Source organism: Daucus carota, chromosome 5, assembly GCF_001625215.2.
Source record: "Daucus carota subsp. sativus chromosome 5, DH1 v3.0, whole genome shotgun sequence".
NCBI classification, from domain to species: Eukaryota; Viridiplantae; Streptophyta; class Magnoliopsida; order Apiales; family Apiaceae; genus Daucus; species Daucus carota.
The window spans coordinates 2,401,198-2,421,699 of NC_030385.2; the positions used below are offsets into that span (position 1 = coordinate 2,401,198).

General features: G+C 34.2%; 2 protein-coding genes across 2 annotated transcripts; one reads left to right on the plus strand and one right to left on the minus strand.

The window, feature by feature from the left end:
• Window positions 1-617: 617 nt before the first annotated feature.
• Window positions 618-11,004, plus strand: LOC108223050 (probable alpha-mannosidase At5g13980). The gene is made up of 30 exons (XM_017397103.2): window positions 618-1,103; window positions 1,221-1,304; window positions 1,413-1,501; window positions 1,885-2,059; window positions 2,226-2,345; window positions 2,528-2,611; window positions 2,705-2,776; window positions 3,097-3,210; window positions 3,735-3,835; window positions 3,930-4,023; window positions 4,110-4,277; window positions 4,372-4,461; window positions 4,923-4,988; window positions 5,142-5,198; window positions 5,826-6,045; window positions 6,156-6,301; window positions 6,514-6,573; window positions 6,712-6,771; window positions 6,860-6,931; window positions 7,427-7,474; window positions 7,545-7,664; window positions 7,852-7,917; window positions 8,014-8,126; window positions 8,248-8,332; window positions 9,046-9,156; window positions 9,236-9,331; window positions 9,425-9,472; window positions 10,253-10,321; window positions 10,423-10,637; window positions 10,712-11,004. Coding segments are annotated over exons 1-30 (3,057 nt in total). The 5' UTR covers window positions 618-890; the 3' UTR covers window positions 10,713-11,004.
• A 3,704-nt stretch (window positions 11,005-14,708) lies between these two features.
• On the minus strand, window positions 14,709-16,264 carry LOC108223647 (protein DOS2). The gene has a single exon (XM_017397997.2). The coding sequence runs from the start codon at window positions 16,126-16,128 to the stop codon at window positions 14,905-14,907; it is 1,224 nt and encodes a 407-aa protein (XP_017253486.1). The 5' UTR covers window positions 16,129-16,264; the 3' UTR covers window positions 14,709-14,904.
• Window positions 16,265-20,502: the final 4,238 nt, after the last annotated feature.

The following is a 20,502-nucleotide window of genomic DNA, read 5'->3' on the forward strand; positions in this document are numbered from 1 at the left end:
AGAGGTTTGAGAATAAATTAACATTTTGATCATCTAAATCATCTAATATTAGTATTTGATTCCATTTACCTTAACTAATACTACTAGTTTGAACATCTTAACTAATTGAAGAGAATAATGCACAAATTCTTCGGTTCAATCGATAATAAAACCACGCCACAATCAGTAGAATGATTCCATTTTCTTATTTTCTATTTGTGTCCGATTAAATTTAATACATTCTAAATTATACTACTAGCTCCATCCCAAATTAGATGAACTCGTTGATTTTGGGCACACAATTTAAAGTTCATTGACCGCATAGCTATATGACTTATTTTTAAAATATTATTTTTGCAAATAAAAGTTAAAATATGAAATTTTCATTTATAAAAGAAAAAACAAAAAAATAAATTTCGGAAGTAGACGGTCAATACATCTAAAGTTGCTAATCTTGGAATGGAAGTAAGTATCAGTTTTCACTTCAGTTTTAAACTCTTGATTCTATTACGATTTTTACCGTCCTTCTAAATTCAAAGGTGGTCAAAAATAGAAAAACCACAAGCCAAAGTAAGTCCAGTCACTGTAAAAGGTAAAAACAGATCAAATACCTAGGAGTTCGTGACGTATAAAAAAACACAACTAGATAAGCACTTCACACCTCAGCAGACAGCTACCCACGCACACTTCCATCTTCACTTGTAACCTCTTTTGTCTCTTATCCTAAACCCCAGCTCTTGTTCAAATCTCGACAATGATTTTCTCCTTTATTTAATCGATTTTATTCCATTTCTTAATTTATTATGATCATCCACATAATCTCCCTTGTTTAATGCTTCACTTCATATCATTATATATATCACCACATTTGGGTTTAGTCTGTTGACTTGTAGCTTTAGGTTGTGTAAGAAATGGAGCTTGATCAAATTGTGTGTTTAGTTGTGTTATGTTTGAGTTTGAGTTTGGTTTTGTTTAAGGTTGATTCGAAGTATATGGTTTATGATACTAAGGCAGGGATTGTGGAGGGGAAGATCAATGTGCATCTTGTGCCTCACACTCATGATGATGTGGGATGGTTGAAAACTGTTGATCAGTACTATGTTGGCTCCAATAATTCTATCCAGGTTTCGAGATTTTCGGTTAATTGTGTGTGGTTTTGTGATTGTTGGAGTGGTTTGGTTTGTTTTTGTGATTGTTGGACTGATTTAGTTTGTATTTTTTGTGTGAATTTTGATGTTTAGGGAGCTTGTGTGCAGAATGTACTTGATTCGTTGATTCCGGCTTTGCTTGCTGATGAGAATCGGAGGTTTATTTATGTCGAACAGGTGGTGGTTTGTCGGTTTTGTTCAGCTTGTGTGTGTGTGTGTGTGTAGATTGGTTGAGTTTGGAAGTGATGTTGATGGATATGAGTTTTGGTGATTGTTGTGATTTAGGCGTTTTTCCAGCGGTGGTGGAGGGATCAGAGTGAGGCGACACAGAATACGGTCAAGCGTCTCGTGGAGTCTGGTCAGCTTGAGTTAATGTATGTGAAACTTAATTGTAGTCTGTAGACAAGACTATTCGTATTACATTGTTTTCGACTTTATATGGTACTAGTCGGAATTTAGAAATCAAAAGTTGTAATGTAGCTGATCATGTGTAGTGAAAGCGCTCTAGGTTGAGATGCTTTATCACGGCCTGATTCTTTTTTTTTTTTGAACTTAGCAACGAGGATAGGATTTAGACTTCCTAACACTTGCTTGCAAACTGGGGCTTATCATTACATTCAACAGTACAATTTACCGGCCAGAAAAATGACAAAGGCTCGCAGTAGCTAACAAACTTGCACATATATGTATACTCTAATTTAAAGGAATGAGCTAGTAAGCAAAAGTTTGATTATTTGAATTTGTTTTTCTGCTGCAGTAATGGAGGTATGTGCATGCATGATGAGGCAGCTCCACATTACATAGATATGATAGATCAGACAACGTTGGGCCACCGATTTGTTAAGCAGGTGTTCAATGTAACTCCAAGAATTGGGTGGCAAATTGACCCCTTTGGACATTCTGCAGTGCAGGCCTATCTGCTAGGAGCAGAGGTGAGGTCCTTAATATGTGTACCTGCTTAGGCGTTCTTCATTTTCTTTACTATGCATTTAATATTTAAGAAGTGCGAGTAAACAGAAACCTGTTTGCCAACTGAGAAGTTCTTTTGCATTGGCTATTCTACAACACAATATAGCTAATCTGCTTTGGATGGTTTAGGTTGGATTTGATTCTCTTTTCTTTGGGCGAATTGACTACCAAGACAGAACTAAGCGGAAAGCCGAGAAGAGCCTTGAGGTCGTCTGGCAGGGATCGAAGAGTTTGCGCTCTTCTGCACAAGTAATGCCTTTTTATTTGTGCATGCATTACTTAAATGTCCTGGTGGACAGTATCAAATTGTGTCTATAATTGTTAAATCTGGAAAAAGGACTCATTAGCAAGACTGCATTTGTGGTAAAAATAAATAGATTGCGTAATCATCATATGTCTGATTACTTCTAATTGGTTATTTCTTCTTTTAGATCTTTGCTGGTGCATTTCCTGAAAATTATGAACCCCCAAGTGGTTTTTACTTTGAAGTTAATGATGATTCTCCCGTAGTCCAGGTAACTTCTTGCGAGACAGATTTTTAATAGGCTCTTCAATTTTACTTGGATGGTCAAGGATGTAACAAACTAACAACTACTTTTAAACTGAAGGATGACATGAGTTTGTTTGACTACAACGTGCAAGAGCGTGTTAATGATTTTGTAGCTGCTGCGTTGGCACAGGTAATCTTAGTAGTTACTTGACGCTCTACATACCTAATCTGCTATCGCCTGTCATTTATATACAGATGCTCGGTTCATCCTTTACCAGTCCACCCTAAAAAGTAATTGCAAAATTTTATTACCGTAAATTATAAAAACAACATATAGAGTATGAACATGGAACATTATCCGAACTTCAAATAGCATTTATTTGGCACCATCAAGTTGTCCGATCGTTGCGCTCCAAGCCAATGTGTGAAATTCAGGAAGATATCTGTCTTTCTTGAACAAAATTCTGGCGATGGTAACAAATGCAAATTTTTTTTGCTTCTCTGTATTAGGCTAACATTACTCGGACCGATCACATCATGTGGACCATGGGGACAGACTTCAAGTATCAGTATGCTCAGACATGGTTCCGGAATATGGACAAGCTTATTCATTATGTCAATCAAGTAAGTTTTAATTCAGAACTATTATAGTTTCTTTGGAGTTCAAGTTGGCTAATTTTGTGATCTATATCTCTGAAATCTTTACTGATTACTTGGTTGTCTAGTTAGTTGCACAGTATGTTGATGATAGTTGGTTACTAAAGATTTTACAATGTGGTTGACTTGAGTCATACAAATCTTGGCCTGCATCGCGTTTTTTATCTATGATTTTATGTTCTCTAAACAGCAGCATGTCAGTGAGTTCACTATGAAGAGCATCTTGATCTCCAAGTCTGTAAAAAATTTAATAGGAACTATGTATGTGAAGCACATGTTGCAGCCAAATGGGCTTGTAGGAACATGATTTTCCTGCATTTTTATTTCTATCCATAGGTCGGCAGACGCACATTGTTGTCGTCTAATGTCATAATTTGGTAACTAAGCTGGTAGATTATTGGGTTAGACGTAATAGTATGCTAATGTGGTCAGGGTTTTGTTACCGAGAACATTTTCTTGTTAAAATTAACCTACACTCTATTTGCATGTAGGATGGCCGTGTCAATGCTCTATATTCAACACCATCCTTCTACACTGATGCAAAATATGCTGTAAACGCATTGTGGCCACTCAAGACAGATGACTTCTTCCCGTGAGTTTAAAATTAAAAAAAGATGGTATTTGGTAATCCAATTAACATCTGTTTTGTTAAAGTACATATATTCACTGATCCATGCCATTATCAGATATGCAGATCGTATAAATGCATACTGGACCGGATATTTTACTAGTAGGCCTGCTTTGAAGGGCTATGTTAGGTTGTTGAGTGGGTATTATTTGGTAAGTGTGCACTTATGTTAGTGCATAGGTTTCCTGCTAGTTAGTCCTAATTTTTTTACTAAAATGGAGTACATAATATTTAATAGGCAGCAAGGCAGTTGGAACATTTTAGAGGAAGAAGTAAAGCAGGCCCTAATACTGACAGTTTGGCTGATGCTTTGGCAATTGCGCAACATCATGATGCAGTTAGTGGTACTTCACAGCAGCATGTGGCTAATGATTATGCAAAGAGGCTATCAATAGGATACAAAGAGGTAAGCGTTTAACCAGATATCAAAATCGTATAGCTGCGTCACTTGCATGTTTTGCTTATGAGCTATGATCAACATTGATTAAGATCTTTTGCAGGCTGAAGATGTCGTTGCAACTGCACTAGCTTGTATGGTTGAATCAGCATCAAAATCTGAATGTGAAAGTCCAACAACCAAGTTTCAACAGGCAAATGATTGTGATATTTCAGTTGTGCATTTTGGGATATTTTTTGATTGGATTTATAACATGTATGACATGAAGATTAGAAAGTAATCCACATATATAGTTCAGAGGATTTGATAGAAAGTATAATTGAGTTTGCTAGCATCAGGGTTCCACATATCATAATTCAAAATTTTATCCCTATTTTAAAATTTAACCTTACTCAAATATTTGAAATTCTAATTTCAGGATTCCATATAATATCAAGAAAATAATTTTCGTCTGCCTACCTTAATTTGTATTAACATTGTTATATATCACCTCTTCTGCTTACTGTCATATTTTGAACATTATAATATTATATGTTCATTCATGTCTGGATTCTCAATTACTATCCATGTTTCAAAGTTATCTTTGTGTCGAATTTAGCTACTAAGCATAGTTACGAGTTTATACTCTAATTATCTTCATTTTCCCACCTCCAGTGTCCGCTTTTGAACATTAGTTATTGTCCACCAACTGAAGTTGATTTATCATCCGGGAAGAAATTGGTGAGAAAAATAGTTGATATTTGTACACACCCACACACTTACTCATTGTATTATAATGCAGTTTTCTACATATCAGAAACTTTTAATTTTCACTATGTTTTCATGACTTATTCTACTCCGTCTGAAATATTAATGATGCCATCTTTTCCATAGGTCATCGTTGTTTACAATTCCCTGGGGTGGAAAAAAACGGATGTTGTGAAAATTCCAGTAAGTGAATCTGTAATGCTTCATTATGTTTCCTGTCAAGTGCCCCCCACATGAGTGCTCTGGATTTTGACTAGTCATCTTCTTTTTTCATTTTATGCTAAAATATTATAACCCCTCGTTACTTACTACCACTCAGAAGATTTAAAGACTTGTTTATTTGTACACTTCAGAGGATTGAACGTATAAATGTTTTTTCAGAAACAAGTCTATCACATTTAAGATATATGCCTAACAAGATTTATACTGTTTGGGATATGAGTACATTTATAGAGCAGAAATTCGAAAGAAAATAAGGTTTGTTGATGCTAAACAAATAAAAAATTGAACAGAATGGAAGGAATAATAACTGTCACTTAATATTATAGAGCTCAAAATTTTGTGTTTTTCTACTAGTTCTACACACTCACACACACACACACACCTTGTATTTGACAAGGTTCAAACTCTCAACATCCCATAAAGGGAGCGAGAGAGATGCCATTGGACCGATAGGCTGTTGGTATATAGTTCAAGATTACAATGTATTACTGTATCTACACAATTATCATTTGGTGCGTCCAAATATTTGGTGAATATCTACTAAGATTTGCAAACATTGTCTCTCATCCTGCATCATATCTGCAACAGGTTATGGACAAGAGGGTTGCAGTTTTTGATTCTAATGGCAATAGTGTTGAATCACAACTTGTCCCTATTGCTAGTGTATCCATTGGAATCAGGAACTTTTATACTAAAGCGCATGTGGGTAAATCTCCAAATGCTACCCCTAAATATTGGCTTGCATTTACAGCATCTGTTCCACCTCTTGGATTCAGAACTTATGTTGTTTCAACTCCTAAAGGAGCAGGTTAGTATCCTAACTTTTAGAACTAGCATCTTTGCAGGATATTTGTACAACTATTAGCTTAGTTTACATTATACAGAAGAAAACTACAGTTTACTTTTTCGGCTTCACAGATGCAGCTGCTTCTTTAGTGATGCGAAAATCTTACAAATCTTTTCAGAATGATGATTACACCATTGAAGTTGGAACGGGACATTTAAAGCTTCTGTATTCTGTAAATGAAGGCAAGCTTACTCACTATGTCAATGATGAAAGCAAGGTTTGTTACTTTTCTAACTGCCTTCTCCCATGTTTATTATATTGAATATGTCGCTTTTATTTGAGCTTCAGCTTAAAATCTCAGGCCTAATCATATTAATACATGCATTGATGCAGTACTTAAAAACGGTGTTTGATTGTAGTACTTCAATTGGGAGGTTTCTTAATTGCTCATATACATCTAACAAGATGCTTGATTTATAAAACTGTCAGATCAAAGCCTCTGTACAGCAATCATTCATGTATTATAATGGAGTTACGGAGGATTCACAGGTATAAATCTTGTGTTCTTTTAAAGTTGAAGTTACTGCACGATAATAATATCTGCTTTTAAGTTCACATGGTTCTTTTTACTGTTCTCTAAAATTCGCATATGAAAATTAACGGAAAACTTGTATTAATTTGCTAAAGGCTGATGGAGCATATGTTTTCCGTCCAAATAGTTCATTTCCCCTTGGTTCTAAAGGACAGGTATAAAATTATTAATTGCTTAATACAGAATCTATTACTTGCAAATTGAGTATACTTGTGAATTGAGGTCCTTCTGCTGAAATTACAGACTCCTATACAAGTTTTTCGCGGACCTCTGTATGATGAAGTTCGTCAAAGCATCAACCCATGGATACATCAGGTGAATTACTTGCTCAATATGACTCAAGAGGATACTTGTTATGTAGTTTCAACAAAGCGTTTCTTAGCTGTACTGACACTGTACATGCTCAAATAAGAAAATCTCTTGTAGACCAGAGATACCATTGAAGAACAGATTTTCATCATATATCTAAGCTAATTACATGCTATATAATTTTGCAACAGTATTTGTAAGATGCAACAGAATTTGTAAGTGCGCTGTTTATAGAGAAAATTAACTTGTTTCTATAAAACAGTCCAGGAAAGCGAACATGTGTATATATTTGAAAATTTGAGAAGGAACAAGAGTGTGTTGTGTCTCTCTTGGGTCTATACAAATTTTTCTACACAGGACTTCCATAGTTTGCCAATCAGTTTGTTCAGTGTTTACTGCTTTAGTTATAGATTGTAATGCAGCTGAAACTAGATAACTTTATGAACTTTTGGTACACATTCCGCTTTGATAATGTTCATCTACATTTTCCGTAACATTCAGATTACAAGGGTGTACAAGGATAAGGAGCATGCTGAGGTTGAATTTAAAGTAAGTCACTTTCTCTCTACTTGTAACTTTTTTCTTGAGCTGCTTCTATTAACAATATTTTGAATTTTAGGTTGGCCCAATACCCATTGATGATGGAGTCGGGAAAGATGTTGTAACTAAGATTACAACCTCCACGAAAAGCAATAAAATATTTTACACAGATTCAAATGGACGTGATTTCCTTCAAAGAGTATGTTACACACATCTGTATACCTTCTTGATTGCTGATATATCCAAGAAAAATAGACAATTCACCCCCCCCCCCCCCCACACTCACTCACCATCTTCTAGTAGTAGACTAAAAGGCAGCAAAAATGATAGAACCATTCAACCATTGGAAAACATTGCATTGACATATAATATATTGTTTGTTGCAGATTCGAGATTTTAGAGAGGACTGGAAACTAGAAGTGAACCAACCTGTTGCAGGAAATTATTATCCTGTATGTTTGTGGATAACTTGAAGTACTAATCTTTCCACGAAACAACGTGATGTCTTTAGTAAGATATTAATATCGTTTATACTTCTTCATTGGCAGATTAATCTCGGTATGTACTTGAAGGATGATAGCAGCGAAGTTTCAGTTTTGGTCGATAGGTCGGTGGGGGGATCCAGCATTATCGATGGGCAAATGGAGCTGATGCTCCACAGGTTATTTATCCTCTATTGTGCAACTTATTGCTTAATTTCTTCATTTTCCTCTTGATTGTCGGTACGTAAAATATTCAGTAGAAATATATGTACTTAGAATACTGGAAATCTCAAATTGTAGGAGATTACTTCATGATGATGGTAGAGGTGTTGCAGAGGCACTAAATGAGACAGTTTGCATTTCTGGCAAGTGTGCTGGTTTAACTGTAAGTAACTTTTTGGTTAATGCTTGCTTACTAATTTGTCAATGGTCGGACATAGCATATTTCCTGTTGTGTATGCCCTATTTTCCTACTTCTATCATTTGGTATATGCTGTAGGAAGTCTTCTGATATACTCGAACCAACAAATGGCTAGTGTTGTCATGGAGATTCTTCTCCGCCATTGAATCTCTGAAAAAGAATATATGGTTCTGAAGGTTATATGAACGTGATAACAAATAAATTTTATAAGAGACTATTAAGATACATGATAATGAGACGTAGTACAAACCTTCAATCGATGAAGTCGATATAAATTTCACGGAGTTTCAACGACCTCGTGGCTGTCTATTTCTCAAAATTACAGAGATTCTTCTGACGAAAATATATGTAATGATTTTAGATTATTTTGTTCTTTGATTGAAATTTAGCAGATGCCAAAAATAGAAGATTTTTAATTAATCAATTGTAGATTCTTTACGATTTTGCCCTTGTGTATGTTAGATTAGGATATATATTTGATTAATTTCAATTTAGGAAATGGTTATATATTACAAAAATAATCAACGGTATCTAAGAGGGTTCCTCGGTTTTCTTGATAACTCGGTTTTCTCTGGAACCTCACTCTCTCTCTCTATATATATAATGCTTTTCATTTTATTTGGCTGTGATTGATTTCATTAACAGTGTTGTTAATAAGCTAACATCCATTCTTGCAGATACAAGGGAAGTATTATCTTAGAATTGATCCTCTAGGAGAGGGAGCTAAGTGGCGTAGGTCTTATGGGCAGGAGATATATTCTCCATTTCTATTAGCTTTCACTGAACAGGTGGGGGATAGATCATCTAGTTATCATATTTTCCTTTTTGCAAATAAGTATGCACTTAATTAATGATTCTCATACGCAGGATGGAGATAAATCGACTAAATTTCAAGTGTCATCCTTTTCGTATATGGATTCTTCATACAGTCTCCCAGATAATGTTGCATTGCTAACCCTCCAGGTATTCATTTAAAGAAGTAACGAGCAGCTGCGATTTGGTATAATTTTCATTGATACGATTATTCTAAAGTGTACATCTTATCTGTAATTTTAGGAGCTTGAAGATGGTACCGTTCTTCTTCGGTTGGCACACTTATATGAGGTCATGCTTCTATTAGAACTTTACTTCTTTTTGAAAAAATATTTCAGTTTCCCCCTACCTTTAGTGAATTCCTTGTTGCAAATTAAATTCTGCTGAGGGACTCAGGACTCTGGTATAAAGACTGTAATTTTCGAAAGTAAGCTTGCGATTTTTCTTAACCAAATAAGAGGGCCTAAAGTTGATGATTAACAACTAAGATGCCAAGTATAGTATGTTGTTTTTCAATGTCCAAGTTCGATCAGCATGGGTTTCCCATACCTACTTATGTCAAATTATATTTTCCATTATACTATTAGTTTTTGTGGCCAGCAATGCAAATTCATCATCAACCTTTATCATATATATATATATGTAGTTTCGTCAACATTATGTTGTGGGATTACACTGGTTGGAGATTTTTCTGAGACTTCAGCCATACGAGGAAGTTTCTTATAATCACAGTTACATGACATTATTAATAGATGAAATGTTGTGGAGCGTGCAGTTGTTTAATCTTTACCGTAAACCATGATTGAATGGGACAGACTACGATACTAGATTGCTGCAAATATATATGTTATGCTCTTTAGTTAATTGTCCTGCATGTTGTGAAATTTATCTGTCTATAGGGGCTTGATTGACCAATTTTAAGGAAAATCGATGTTGAACACAACATAGTCATGTTCTTTTGAGTATTATAATATATTGCAGCAGTTATACATCCGAGTTATTGGTAAGTACTTCCCATTCTGTAAATCTTTTAAGTTTTTAACGTTATCTTTACTTCTTTTGTAATTTTAGATTGGAGAAGACAAGCTTCTATCTAAGCTGGCAAGCGTAGAACTGAAAAAGATATTTTCAAAAAGAAAGGTATTACAGATTATTATTTGCAGAACTATATTTTCCACTTTTCAGGTCATGTCATTCAACAGGCTAATGAAACAATTGACCCCTTGAATGTCACCATTCAGATACACAAAATTGATGAGATGAGCTTATCTGCAAACCAAGGAAGAGAAGAAATGGAAAGAAAAAGATTAGTTTGGAAGGTAGAAGGCTCTCACGACGAACCAAAAGTATTGAGAGGGGGTCCAGTTGATCCTCAAAAGCTGGTGGTGGAACTCGCTCCAATGGAAATACGGACCTTTGTTATCAAATTCGGCTCTCAAGGGTCTACAGCTTCATGGTAATAGTAGTTTCATTTTTCCTGACAAGTATTAGAAATACTTCGTAATGATCATGAATGACATTCTTGTACAGACTGGTAGCTAGCTAAGTGAATTGCAACAATCGTCATCATCTTCGAGTCCATGCAGTTGATGTTATGTGAATAAGAAGGGCTTTACGTGAATAAGGGCACTGTAACTAATAAAGATCGGTGAAGCCCTTGGTGACTCGAAAACAGCAACTAGACTACACTGTAAAACTTGCTTGAATGTGAAACTTTGTTAACAAGTTCTCTTTTCAACCATTGTTAACAAGTTCGCCAAGTTTTTTTTTTATGTACTTCACCTGTTCTATCTTGAGCAATACCTACTTGGCTACTTGAGTCACTTGACTGTCTAGCTGTGTTTATCAAAAAAGAAAAAGAAAAGCCGCTCACTGCTATTTCAAATAATATTATTGATATTATTATATAGTATATCTACATAAATTCAGTTACGTGCAAAAAGGTAAACAAAGGAAAAAGTTGATTTTAGACTGACACTTCTTGATAAGAGGGATTAATCTCTTATAATGAGAAAATTTTAGGAATAATATATTTTAGGAAGTTCTTTCAAAAGAGATAAATGCAATCTTCATCAACATGTCAACCTACTAATCTAGCTACTGAAAGTTACAACTCTGAGATATTGACATTCTGATGAGATTTACACGTAACTTATCAGCTGGTTCTGATTCTGCGAGGCCGGATCTAGGAAGAGGCCCGAGGTGTTCTCCAAATTTTTTTTTTTTACATTTTTTGATCATTCTAAATTTTAAAAAATTACAAAAGTGTCTCCCAAAATTTAAAAATATATAGGTGTTTTCCGAAAATTTGCTTGGTGCCCCGCTAAAATTTTGTGTCTATATACGCCCCTGTATTCTACCATGTTTAACACAAAAGTACAGCACATAACAAGATTGTTCCATTTTACAGCATATGAAAATACTGTTACTACTGTCTCCCTATTACTTTTACTCCCTATTTCCCCCTCATTTCTTTACTTTACTTTTTGGCATGCTTTTCCACGCTCATTTAAAGTATAGTTCCGTAATTATCTTTTAAATTTCTTTTCCTCTTAATAAAAGTTTGATGTTTAAACTTTTATTTAAAAAAAGAAAATTTTTAGAAAAAAATTATTACTATACTTTATATGAGTCTCGAAATGCGTGCAAACAGTGTACGTAACCAATTCAGGACGACATAGGGAGGGCGACAGAGGGAGTAATTGTTACTCCCTCCTACCAAATCTTTAATCTTATTTGACTTTTTTTGTGGTCAAATTGACCAAATATTGTACATAAAATATAAATAAAGTTTGACAGTCACGCTCTTCACATTTATCATTGCACAGTCCTCCTTGTCCATGCTTTGTGCTTTCAAGTACTTGATATTCTTGTTTTTCTCCTGTTGGGTTTTGGTGATGACTATCTTCACATGCCTGTTTGTTCCAGAGACAAAGAATGTGCCGATTGAGACGATGACAGAGAGAGTTTGGAAGAAACACTGGCTGTGAATGATCTGCAACGAGGAGATGCAAGATATGTTAAATATAGAGTCTGGAGATGCTCCTGCGGAGTGCGGGCTAATGATCATCTAGAGGCTGAGGGATTTGGCATTTTTGAATGTTCAGTTGGTAGTGTAGTTAAAGTGGTACTAATACATACATACAATACCTAAATCAGTTAACTTATATTAGAAGAAATGAAGAATTATAGTGATAACTTATTCCCAAATTTTGAGTTCGTTGATTTCAATTGCCAGACTTATGTGCATACATGAGATTCCATTATTATTAAGAATGAAATGAAGCAAAAAATTACAAGTAGCTTCTCGGCCCAATTTTCACGATAGAAGGGGCCTTCATGTTCAAGTCTTGAGCTCCCTATAATGGTGTCAATGTCATGGCATTTGATGTCTGCCTGAACTAGAATACAGAGCACACAAAAATTGATTCTGCTGAAAATTCAATGTTGGACAGAAGGCAGGTGGCAAGACAATCGAACTTTCTTTAACTTGTAGGACCAAGTAAATAAAGCCTAGAGGTCCTAATTTGGGTGCTATAGCCATCTACAAGAAGTAATAACCTTAAATTTTATTAAAAATTGGTAACCAAAGGCCATCAAGTCATTAAAATCTGAAGTTGTATCTAATTATCTTTTGAGGTTAAGGCACTCTGTTATTTATATGATTTATTTCTACAACAATCATATAAGTATTTTTTGCTCAATCTGAGGTGTCTACGAAGTATTAGAAATACTTCGTAGACACCTCGTGATGATTTTTCAAAGACGCAAGTGAAGACATTTGAGAGATTCAGTGGCATGCTTTTAGTAAAGTAGTGAGGACTACGGGTGTTGTGTTGGGTAGTCTAATCACAGGTCTTTGCTAGCAGATGGTTTCAAAAAAAAATTGGTGAATGTGAGAAAATATTTCGGTTTCTTAAACCAAAACCAAAACCGAACCGAAATAATTCGGTTTGTTCGGTTCGGTTTAGAATAATAATTCGGTTCGGTTCGGTTTTGGAAAAAAAGCTATTTCGGTTTTCGGTTTTTTCGGTTCGGTTCGGTTTTGAACCGAACTGACCGAATGCTCAGCCCTAGGTCTAATGGTCTGATGGATAATTATTGAAGGAAAAAATAATATTGTTTTGATCTGAATAGTAAACACTACCTTGCCATGTCTTTGCAGATGCAAGTAGTCCCAGAATCGATAGACCCAAATGCAAAGATAAAATTCAGGTATCTGACTTTACGCGTTCCGTGTCTTTGCTGACCAGAAGGAAGATGAGGTTGAGAAGAGCATGTATATGTATACCTTCTAGTCTTCTACCACACCAAGGCAGTCAAAGTAGAAACTGCCCCAGGCAATGCCTTTGTTTTCCTAAACCTGGAACAGCATAGCCACCATTTTCATAGAGCCTGTTGCCTATCGGTTTGCATTCACTTGCGAAAGTTTCTGGACGCCTTGTGTGTTTCAGAAGATATGACTGCATACTATGTTCAGAATTCTTTCCTCCAACAGAGCCAATGTCCCTGTGTTAAACTCCTCTTCCTCATTCTTCACCTTCAAGGTTAAGTAAAACATATAAGATATGTTTAAACTCATAAGAATACAAGAAGATAATAGATAACATTATTAAAGAATAATATGACAAACAACTAAAACCCTTGTACTGTCACCCCAACATAATTCTCATGTAACAAAGGATATAAACCTACATAAGTCCATGTACAATCAAAACGCAATATACTCGTATCATTAATCCCAATATACCATAAGTATGAGATAATAATGTGGTACAAACTAAGTACTCCAATGTTTCACTTTTCTGGATATTTAGATGTTCAACTTTATAAAGTTTAAAGTACAGAGTGTTTAATACAGGAAAGCAGATAACTCGGAATGAAAGAAACATAGTGTTTGACAACTGAAAAAGTTCAAGGCAGCAACATATTTGAAGAGATGAAAAATATTTTTTATACATTATCTGACCATTGCTACTGCATTACGCAAGAAGACTGCCTGTCTATAATACAAAGGTGTTCCATAAGCTTGCTATGGTAACTACGATGTCCTGGTGACCTGTTGGTGGTTTGTGATGCATGATGGCATGCCTTGCGTTGTCCTATTCTCTGACGATATAGCAAGTTTTGCAACAGTATAGCAAGGAGGCACAATAACATAGTCATGAGATATCACAGCTCTAAAAATTAATATGAACATTATAATTCAACGATAAACATAATTAGCCAGTGACAGAACTTACAGGAACATCCTCATCTATCAGTCAACTGCAAGCCAAGAAAATAAAGTAATATAATGTTATTAAAACAATCACAACATAGAATAACAATTAGATGCATTCACTGTAAATTCATATAGAGAAAACAAGGTAACTTGAAAAAAGTCTCAAACATCATCGTTAAACAATTGCCTGTAAAACATCATTAACCAATGTTGTTTCATGTATACTTTTCTTCACGACCACTGATCCTCAAAATACTATTTGCAATATAATAATGATTTTAAACACACAAGCCTACAAAGGTATGGACAAAGATGCACTTTATTATGAACACAATTGCTTTTCTTAAAATTACAATGATACGATATACGATTTTCGCCCTTTAACGTATTAAGAAATGACTGTCATGAACTTGCTTTAAATAATAAAAGAACAGTAAGAAACATGTGGTCACAGAACAAATAGAACAGATACTATAACGAATCAGACAGTGCAGTCTTGCTATTGCTTAGCATTGGCTTTCTCAGGCTCATCATCGTCTTCAATATCCCAACTCAAATCCTCATCATCTTCTTCCGCAACACTCAATCTCTTCCCTGTATCAGTCTTGCTCGCACTCTCACCATGATCAACTTTCTTCTCATCATTACCTTCAACATCATCAATCTCATCCCATTCAAGATCCTCCTCTTCTCTCGACAAAGTCCGAGCAGGCACAGCCGAGACATTACTCTCTTTATTAGATTCAACTTCATTAACCACCCCCTGATCAGATTCCTTCACCAACTTCTCATTATTCCCTTCATCCTTCACCAACTTCTCATTATTCCCTTCATCCTTCACCACCACCTCCTTCCCTTCCACTACATTTCCCTCATCACCTTCCGCAACCTCTTTCCCGCTCCCTCCACTACTCTCAGCTCCCACTAAGCCCACATTCGTCTCTTCACCCTCACCCTCATTCTCCTCCCCGTCCTCCTCATCATCATCCACATCCCAACTCAACTCCTCCTCATCACCAACCTCAATCGCTCTCTTCACCAGCCTCTCCCTCACATTCTCCCTTCTCCTCAACTCCCACACCCTAAAAAAATACCTACACCAAAAATCCCTCTCGTCTACCTCCCCCGACACCACCAACCTCCCGAACATCCCCTCCACCTCCCCTCCCTCCCCCCTAATCCTCTCCACCTCCTCCCTCCTCTCCTCCAACTCAAACCCCTCCTTCCACTTCTCATACTCCCCCGCATCCTCTGGGTCCTCCACATAACTCCCCACATCACATTGAATCCCCCTCAATTGCGCCTCGAACCGACTATACACCCCCCCACTCTTCACCCCAACATTACTACTACTCCCATCACTTTCACTCTCACTCTCATTATTCCCCTGCGATGCAATCATCTCAGCCGTCGATTTAATCATCTCCGCCGTTGATTCAATCGACCCGGGCAGCTCCTTCACGGCCCGGGTCGCCACTTCCTTAAGCAACTCGGTTTCTCTCTGCAACCCGGTCCGGAACTCCTCCAGATCGCGCCGGTAGGTCTCGATCACGGATTCGGATCGGGTCGAGAGCGTTTTCATGAACCCGCCAAAGCTCCATGAATCCGATGAGGAGGAGGAGGGATCCGGGTTTGGATTTGGGGGATCTTGGGTTGAATTGGGTGGGGAATCGGGTTGCGGGTCCGGATCTTCTTCGGATAAGATGGATTTGAAGAAATCCATTCGGTGATTGAATAGAATTGATTAGATTGGGAATTAGGGTTAGGTTCCGGTGATGTGTGTATGAAATGCGATTGATTTTGCTAGTGTCTTCCTGGTGTCGGCTTTTATTATTTTGACTTCAAGCTTCAATGGCACGTTCGGCGACAACATGGGTGTTGCTAAATACAGTTCATATTTACTTTGTGCAGTTCGTAGAGATTACAAGTATAACCCTTAACTTATTAAATGCGTTCAACCCTAATGAATGTTTTTGGTGATTACAATGTGTTTGGACTCTGAGGTAATAATATCATGTATATTTGTAGCGTCCGTCAGTACAACACCTGCTACAGAGTAAACTTAAAACAGTTTCTTACTTTTTTTTTTTAATTTTAAAATGTTTAGATTTTAATTCGAAAACATATATTCTCTTTAGAAAATATTATAAAATATATATATAGTAAGAAACTGTTAACTTTCTAAATTTTTTGTTATTGGGATTTTAGCCCATCCCAATTATCTGTCCAGGCCCTAACAGTATAGTCTCAAAATTTTAAGTTTTTTCGATTAAATGAGAAAGTAAAAAAAAATAACACATCTATAAAATTTAAAGAGAGGGATAAAATTATATATAAAGTCAAATATTTTAGTGATAAAATTACATATAAAGTCAAATAAAATTATATGAATAAATATTAATTATATAAATTATCTTTCTAAATTTTAATACATATTAAAGATTATAGGCCAGCCAAAAGTTATATTATAAAAAATATTAAATATTTATTATTTTGACTAAAATATTATATCAAACACTAGTGTTATCTTTTTAATATTAAAAATCAAGTATTTTCTATTTGATTAAAATATTATATCAAACATTAGTGTTAACTTTTTAATATTTTATGTATTGGGATTTTAGTCCCCCTAATGACTTTTTGCCCGTGGGCTCATATTGAAATATTAAAAATTTAAATTGTTTTGATTAAATGAGAATGAACAAAGTAAAAAAAAAACTAACACATCGATAAAAAATCAAAGAGGTGGATAAAATTATATATATAATCACATATTTTAGTGATAAAATTATATATATATATATATATATATATATATATATAGTCAAATAAAATTATATGAATAACTATTATATATATAAATTATCTTTCTAAATTCTTAATACATATTAAAGGTTCTAGGCAGTTAAAAGTTATAATATAAAAATAATCAAATATTATCTAATATAGCCTCAAAATTTTTAGTTATTTAAATTAAAATTGAGAATGAATAAGCAATGTTTTAACAAAAATCAATAAAAATATAATCAACATATATTAATAAATGATTAGTAAACATTTATAGATTGAAAAAGATAATTAAATATTTGTTAAATAGTGTATGAATGTATTTATTGCATGCATTCATCTTGTTCACGTGCACGAAAAACTAGGACTGAATTTAATTTTATATACTGACGACACAAAACTTTAGGAAGGATATATGGGTAATCATATGAACTGCACAAAGCAAAAGTGAAGTGTATTTAGCAACTATGGACATAATTTTCATATTTAGCAAAAAAAAAAAAACATAATTTTCATTATAACATGTTCAGCTAAACATACACATTTAAAATTTTATTTGATATATTGTCATTTATTTTAATTATATTCATTTTAACTCGACGATATAACATGTTCAGTTAAACACACATTTAAAATTTATTTTGATTATATATCATTTTATCTAATGATATATATATGTCACTTTAATGACAGCTGCAAAAAGTTAACAAGGGGGTGTATACTGCTTTTAAGAAGTAAACTTTTGAGTTTTCTGAGCTGCGGTATGAGTTTTTCATACTAATGGTATAATATCATTTTTGAACGAAAGTTAAGGGGTGCGCATTGCAATTATCTCTATTTTAAATGAAGTGCATAAACTTTCTCAATTATGTCGTCCAATTTTGAACCACTCCCGACTATTTGAGTTTCATCATGACATGATCCAAAGTTCTAAACACTTTTTTTTATTACCATAACTCCTTACTTACTGACACCTGTATATCTTCTTCGCAATATTGAAGAATTTGGTCCCAAAATTGTTCGACTTTTGATTAATCTTGACTACTGTATCAATTGACACATTTTACCATACACCTATTGAGAGTTTGTCTTCAACTCACTTTAACTGACCAATAGTTTCTCATACCTCTTCAATTTGCTCACAATCATCATTTAGAACAATAATATTTTCTTGAACAAAGGCTGAGACTAGCGTTTGTAGGGAATTTTGAATATTGATAGGTGCTTATTGGATTTCAAATTGTGAATTTGAAACTGGAGGAAATGAAAACTGATATGGAGTATTTTAAGGATATGAAAATGAAAATTGAGAATTTTAAGAATATGAAAATTGGTATTGAGAATAAAATGTTAAAGTTTGTGAATTTGGATATGAATATGAAAACTGAGGCTTAGATTTTGAGGACTTGGATTTTGATTTGAAGATAAAGGATTATTTGGATTCATCTTTTACTAATATATTTTGTATAGAATTAAGGAGTGTGAATAACAGGGACTTGGAAATTGATATTTATAGGAGGGAAAAATGTTACAGTTTATATGTACGTCATTGTTGGGACATTAATATTTATTAACGGTAATGTATCAATGTTAATATTCACTTTTGAAATGTAATATGTATGGGGACTATACCTTTTACAAAATTAATTGATATAATAATAATAAAAAACCAATTGACCAAGCTCGACATGGTGGCACTTGACCAGTTTTTTGTAAACCATTCAGTGTGTTCAATATCATTATTCACCCGAAACATCCAACAATATTTAATATCATTGTTCACTCATGAGTTCACTCTGCTAATTCCGAAACACTAATGATCACCGCTTTACATATACTCTATGTATCTAACTAAGTACCACACTAAATAATAAAATCATGTATCCTTCAAACTTATGATAATCTTCCTTGTAATTTTCATGAAAATTAATTATCACAATTTCAACAAAACTCACATATATGTAAATAACACGTTAATCATTATAAATAAGAAAATTAAATGATAAATACAAAGGACAAAATATCAAAAATAATAATAAAATACAAGGTTTGTTCACTTGGATGGAATGGAATAAAAAATCATGTAGAAATTTTATGGAGAAAGAAGAAAATATGAGATAGGAATGACTAAATATGAATGAGTTTGAATTTCTTATGATGATGATTATAAGGAAACATTATATAAAAATGAAATGAGCATTCCTTTCAAAACATGTGGGTTATAATTTTAGTTAAAATAATATGAATGGAATGATTGAAGGAATGAAAATTATAGTTATCTTCTCTAATAACATCATGTTAGAGAACAAAATTCATTCCATTCTCCATTTATCATCCCACCCAAGTGAACACAACTTAAGAGTCCTGGGTCCCTGGCATACTTTTTAATTTTCAAAATTCAATTAATCCTGAATATTTTTTTTAGTTTTCTTTTAAAACCAATTGAATTTTAATTATAAATAAATCATCTAAAACTCAAATATAAACTCTAAAATATTAAAAACTATTAATGCACTTCTTAGATTAATTTGAAGTGACCGTGGAGGCCTTTTTAGGATTTTTTAAATTTGAAGTGAGAGGTCTTTTTCCTAAACAATAACATATGCGCTATTGGAGCATGAAGGAGCTCTCTAAACAAGCTCTTAACTTTAAATTTAAGAGATAAAGCAAAAATTAGAGCTCCAATAAACTCTTAGAAATTCCTTAAAATTTTAAGAACTCATCATTTCTCCTCTCTTATAAAGAGCATCTAGTATCTTTTAACTTTTATTTTTTATTTTTCTCCACTTTATATGAAATAAAATATGTATAAAGAATATAAGGAGGAGAATCGGAGTTGTCATTTTTTTTAATGTCAGCAAGTCCAATAGGTTACCTATCTCATTACTTATATATAATATAAAATAATGGATCCCAGTGTCTCTTAGTCATTTACGTAATCTCTATTTAGTGTCAACTCCAATAGCAATCCCTATATTTGTTCTCCTAAGATTGTTTTAATGATAAATTTGAGAGAGAGAAAGGGAAAAAGAGGGAAAGGACAAAGAAAGAAAGAGAGAAATGATTATTTTAGGGTTACTTATAAATAGGTAATGGCCAGGAGATTTGAGATTGTGCTAGTGATTTTTCACTAGGTGTTGGAGTGCATCTTTTGAGACATTACCTAAAAATGAGTTTAGGAGCTCATTTAAGTAACCTACTGGGTCAATCACCGGAGTCTTATATAGTATTATACAGTACTCCGCGATTTCTTATTGGCACAGACATCCCAAGTAATTCAATCTTATGGTTCTTCATTATCGGCATATGG

Excerpts from the sequence above, each read along its gene's own strand:
- LOC108223647 (XM_017397997.2), bottom strand. The coding sequence starts at position 16,128 with ATGGATTTCTTCAAATCCATCTTATCCGAAGAAGATCCGGACCCGCAA.
- LOC108223050 (XM_017397103.2), top strand. The coding sequence starts at position 891 with ATGGAGCTTGATCAAATTGTGTGTTTAGTTGTGTTATGTTTGAGTTTG. Across the intron at positions 1,502-1,884 it reads TCTGGTCAGCTTGAGTTAAT|TAATGGAGGTATGTGCATGC; the intron begins GTATGTGAAACT and ends TTTCTGCTGCAG. Across the intron at positions 6,772-6,859 it reads CCCTTGGTTCTAAAGGACAG|ACTCCTATACAAGTTTTTCG; the intron begins GTATAAAATTAT and ends CTGAAATTACAG.